This window comes from Marmota marmota, unplaced genomic scaffold (assembly GCF_001458135.2).
Source record: "Marmota marmota marmota unplaced genomic scaffold, marMar, whole genome shotgun sequence".
NCBI lineage: Eukaryota > Metazoa > Chordata > Mammalia > Rodentia > Sciuridae > Marmota > Marmota marmota.
This window is the reverse complement of record NW_025999999.1, coordinates 14,008,515-14,014,245: the sequence shown is the minus strand read 5'-3', so window position 1 is coordinate 14,014,245 and position 5,731 is coordinate 14,008,515. Positions and strand designations below refer to the sequence as shown.

At 37.1% G+C, this 5,731-nt stretch overlaps 1 protein-coding gene across 1 annotated transcript; it reads left to right on the top strand.

Annotated features, from left to right (window-relative positions):
* The first annotated feature begins 957 nt into the window (after positions 1-957).
* LOC107150000 (thioredoxin-like) lies at positions 958-4,272 on the top strand. The gene is made up of 2 exons (XM_048807404.1): positions 958-963; positions 3,925-4,272. Exon 2 carries the CDS (start codon positions 3,955-3,957, stop codon positions 4,270-4,272), a length of 318 nt encoding a protein of 105 aa, XP_048663361.1. The 5' UTR covers positions 958-963; positions 3,925-3,954.
* Positions 4,273-5,731: the final 1,459 nt, after the last annotated feature.

The following is a 5,731-nucleotide window of genomic DNA, read 5'->3' as shown; positions in this document are numbered from 1 at the left end:
TTTCATTATTTCATTTAGTCCTTACAACTCCACCAGGTATTAGCCTATTATACTTATTTAGAAACTGGAACTGAGATATTGAGAATTTAAGTAATTTGCACAAGATCAAAGATCTGGAAAATGGCAGAGGTTGGATTTTGAATCTTAGCACCAGAATGGATCTCAATCCCTTCTCTTTCCATCTTCCAACATGGCTTGGCCTTTCAGTGAGAAAATACTTGATCTTTTCCTATACCTTTAGTTGAGGCCCTTTGAACGTTTGAACATTTAAAATGACACATAAAAAGCTACCTGAGCCAGGTAGTCTAAATAAATAGGTTTCCTGGGAGTCAAATTACTTGCATGTTAATTGTTAACTCAATGGTAAGCCTTTCTAGCAGCCTTTACAGCAATTTGCTCTCCCAGGTTTTACATTAAGTTCAATAGTAATAATTTAGAATCAAAGTCAAATACACGATCAAGGCCCACAGTTTTCAAATTCACTTTCTATCTCGTTACAGAGAATTTGGGATGAGGGGATGGGGGAACAGTCTCTCTCAGAGTGGTGGGTTCTTTTCATGATGGGGGTTTCATTTCTCTGCCAGGGACTTATATCGTGGAGTCTGGGTGGCACACACAGCAAATAGCCTATTCTCAAACAAGGAGAGGCTCTTCAACCATGGGGTGTATTTTCTGAGCCAATCTCCCTGGCGTCTGGCCAAGATGCAACTGCCTCAGCCCAGAAGGTGTGGTTTCTTAGTCTTCTTTATTTTTCTCACCAAATGGGATGATAAAATCAGCACAACCCTGATTGCTCTTCAAAAGTTTGCCAGAATTTTCACAGGATGGCCCTGTGGTTGGGTTTGACTTTTGTGTTTTCTGGGAATATTCTAGCCCTGCTTCTCCCAGGATATTGCTTTTTTTTTTTTTTTTTTTTAATGTATAGGTATATCATCAAGACTTTTGTACAGTACTGGATTCAGAGTCTAAAATATTACCAAGAAGTAGGAGGATACAGGGTGACTAGGCTGCCTCTGTGCCTTTGTTCTTGGAAGAGATTGGAGGAGAAAAGTGTGACACCCGCTGCCCCTGATCACATACATTTGTTGTAGATATCAAGTGGAACCTACGTTAGCCAGTCACAAACAAATAGGTAAAGGGATCCAACGCTATGTAGATAAGATGCAAGAAAGTCTGCCAACTTGAAAGCAGGCGTTTTCTAGTAGGCCAGTAAAAGAATTATCAGATTCTGCACTAGTTAGCTGGGGATTTGAGCAAGTCTCTCAATTGTTGTTTCCCTATCTGTAAAATGGGTGTGGGAGTCCAATAGAGTTGGAAGAGGACTTGGAAGTCATTTGACCCAGTGTTTGATCCACTTTTGGAATTTCACCTACAAAATCCCCAACAAATGACCTGTCCCCAGACCTCCCATGAAAGGGCACTCATCTCCTTCTGTTCCTCATGCTGAGCCAAGTTCTGGCACCTCCATTCCTTAGTCTTGATTCTCACCGTGAAGTTTTGAACTGGCAACTTGGATGGCAGGAGAAACAATGCAGTTCAGTGGAAAGAAAATCAGGTGAACCTGAGTCTGGGCCCCAACTTAAGTACTTTGCTGGCTGTAAAATCTTGACCAAATGGCATCAGTTCTATGAGACTGAGTTTCCTTATCTGTCTGATGGAGACATTGCAAACAATGCAGGACATTTGTTGAAAGGATTAAAACAATTTCTAAAATTCACATTTGCTTATAAAATTATTGAGGATCATTTTCTTAGACTATAATAAAAAATCAGTATTTATTGAGGCCTGAGGAGTTTAGGGCATTATTTCAGATTTTTGTTTCACTGGTTTGTTCTTCATTTTCTTAACTTTTCCCTTGTTCCAGTCTTCAGTGAAGTCACTTCCTATACATTTCCATGCAGTTCCCTTTCTTATCAATCCACATATTCTTTTGTTCATACAATTAGAAAAGGAGAAGGAAGCTTAAAGATGGACTTAATAAAGTTGTAGGTGTGTGTATGCTGACCAGGGGGAAAAATGTTGCAATGGAAATGGAGTTTATTCTCTTACTTGAAGCAAAAGAGGCTTCTGAATTTTGCTGCAAATAAATAATTATTACTTCTGAAATAAATAATTACTTCTGAAATAAAAGATAGTTTGAAGTGTACCCTAGAGGAGAGATTATGGCAATACATAAAACATGTTAACTTTGCTGTAAAGGAAGCCTGTGGATTTAGGAGTGAGATAATTCAGAGCCATGGATCTACAGTCAGTTGAAACCTCATGGAAAATTTCCTTAGGGATAGAAGCTTAAAAAGTCTCCTCTTGAGTTTGTTGATAACTATAAAAAAGTCAAAACATGGGACTCTTGGGCCAAGCACATCTATGAAAATGAAGTTACCCCATAGAAATCCACATGTGGACTGTGGATATAGCTCAGTGGTACATCACCTGCCTAGAAATCTGTGTATGAGCATTCACACAAGTTGTTTGTCCTTGTTCATTGCCATGTGGTTTCCAATAGTAAACAGAAGAAATAATCTATGGCTTTCGGTAGGAGAATAGTCAAAATAAGATAAGGAACCCATAAAATGGGATACTCTGCATTCTTAATGAAACATGAGTGACCTGGCATGATGTCCTTGACTCACTGTTAAAGGAAAAAGTCTACTGCAAAACAATATGTGAACAGTAATTCTATATTCGTATATATGAATGTGTATACACACGTACCTTTGTGTGTACATATTTATGTGTTCATACAGTTATAAATATATGATATATATATTCAGAAAAAAGTTAGAAGTCTATATGTGAAGCCATGTTGATAGTAATTAATTCCAAGGAGTGGACTCAGGAGCACAAAAGAGGTTTTCATTTTTTACTTTTACTGCTCATATATTTGAAGCTTTTACATGTAGAAACATTATTTGTATAATTTTTTTCTTTTGGGGTACTGGGTATTGAACCCAAGGGTGCCTTACTGAGTTATATCTCTAGCCATTTTTTTTTGTTTTGAAATAGGGTCTTGTTAAGTTGCATAGGGCCTCACTGAGTTGCTGAGGCTGACCTCAAACTTGCAATCCTCCTGCCTCAGGCTCCTGAGTTACTGGGATTACAGGTGTGTGTCACTAGGACCAGCTATTTGTATGATTTTGAAAACAGTAAAATAAGAATAGATAAGTTTAGCGGGCTGGGGCTATAGCTCAGTGGCTGAGCGCTCGCCTCACATGCGTGAGGCACTGGGTTCAATCCTCAGCACCAGATACAAAAATAAATAAATAAAACAAAGATATTGTGTCCATCTACAACTTAAAAATATTTTTTAAAAAATAATAGATAAGTTTAGAAATATGTCTAAGAACCTGGTTAAATTTTCCTAAATTTTAGGAGTCCTTATATGAAGAATACCTTTTTCAGAAAAATGAATAAACTTAATCTCTTTCCTTTGGACCAAAAGATCTTCAGAATCAAAAGACCAACTGGTTTATTTCCCTGTAAAGACATCCACCTATTCAAGCCCTAGGAACAAGAGAAGATTCTAGAATCCCTGACATCCCAGGGTTCCTTTATTCCTCTCCACTGTTTCCTCAAGATCTTACATGGGACAATATGTCACAAACTGGAGTGTGACCCTTATGAGTGTTTTCCTAGAAAGGAGGGGAGATTTGGTGATCAGATAATTTTCCATAAGCAATATGATGTGCGCTAAGAACTGGTTTCTGTGATAAGAAATAAGTCTCCATGACTCAGGAGTATCTACTTGAGCTTGGTACTGTAGGCATTTTGACATCTAGCATTTACTAGAAGACAGTTCAGTTGATTACAGCCAGTGTTAATAAGCACTGGAGTTTGAGTTTTTCAAGGGGCCAAGTTTTTTCATATAAAGAAATATCCTTGTTCCAGCTCTTTCAGGCGCCTTGGATCTGTTTCTATCCACTCCAGCAGCTGCTCGTCGGACCCCCAACAGGCAAAATGGTGAAACAGATCGACAGCAAGGAAGTGTTTCAGGAAGCCTTGGAGGCTGCAGGAGATAAACTTGTGGTAGTTGACTTCTCGGCCAACTGGTGCGGCCCTTGCAAAATGATCAAGCCTTTCCTTCATTCTCTCTCTGAAAAATATTCCAATGCATTGTTCCTGGAAGTAGATGTGGATGCCTGTCAGGATGTTGCTGTGGAGTGTGAAGTCAAATGCATGCCCACCTTCCAGTTTTTTAAAAAAGGCCAAAAGGTGGGTGAATTTTCTGGAGCTAACAAAGAAAAGCTTAAAGCCACCATTAATGAATTTCTCTAATTGTGTTTTCTGAAAAACATAACCACCCATCAGCTGTTTAAAGCTTGCAATTTCTAAAAATTTAAGGAAAATATGAAGAATGGAAACTATGTACCCAACTGCAATCTGAGTATAAATGACAATAAAATATTAATTCTATCCTTTTAAAAACTGTTCTTCAGCAACCACACTGTATCACTAATGCCAGCCAATTGCTTTTTGAAATTGTTCTACTAGTTGTAAAGATTAGTGGAATAAAGGATGTACATGGTTAAATTCATTCATTTATGCATTAATCTCTTCATTCACTTGTCAATGGTAAAATATAAAAGTTAGCAGTCAGTTGAGGGTTTAGGGGTCAGAAATATTTGAGTTGGGGCTGGGATTGTGGCTCAGTGGTAGAGTGCTCGCCTAGCACATGCGAGGCCCCAGGTTCGATCCTTGGCACCACATAAAAATGAATAAAATAAAGGTATTGTGTGCAACTATACTAAAAAAATATTTAAAAAATTATATGCCTATCCAAGTTTCTGATTCCTCATCAATTACATAAGGACAGTAATCAAAAGGTTTTTGTTAAGATTTAAGAACATTTCAAGTGCTTAGCATAATACCTGGCATGTACTACAAGCTCAATAAAAGTTAAGTAGTGTCATTCATGAGTTTGTCATTCAAAATTATATATTGAACATCCACTGTGTGCCAAGTTTTTGCCAGATTCTGAATTTTTAATATGGTTGGCATATGAATGTTGCTTTTAAAGGGGTTCAGTCTAGATCAGAGATTCTTAATAGAATTAAGGGGCTTTCTGGACTTGGATGAGGGGAAATCACATCTCTATTTTTCACTAACCTTTAATGAAACTTATGATTTCCTTCAATTATGAATATATTCAAAAATCATAGAAATAGTCATATTAGATATGACTTTGTCATCAACAGAAAATACAGACATTTTCATAGCATGCTATATAGTTCAGGAGAAATTTTGAAATTTTGTTCATGTATACATATCATTACTTTGAAATTATAATAGTTATTAGATCCACTGCTGAATCTAGGAATTGTGTTAATAAAGAAGTATATGTGAAACTATATCTCAAATTTTGGTTTTCATTTCAAAAACTGTAATTATTTCTTTTGTGCTCCTGTGTGTCTTATTTTAGGTATTGGAACATAGATTCGTCTACGGCCATACCACCCTGAACGCGCCCGATCTCGTCTGGAACATAGATTCAATGTTCTGAAACAAGTACATACATATATTGTTATGTGTGAGGATGTTCAGAACAGCACTATTAATTAAATACAAAACTGAAAACAAATTAAATGTTCACCAATAGAAGAATGAATAGATAGGCACAGTGGTACATGCCTGTAATCCCAACACTTGGGAAGCCAGCCTCCAAAATTTAGCAAAGCCCTAAGCAACTCAGCCAGAGGCCTGTCTCTAAATAAAATACAAAAAAAAAAAAAAAAAA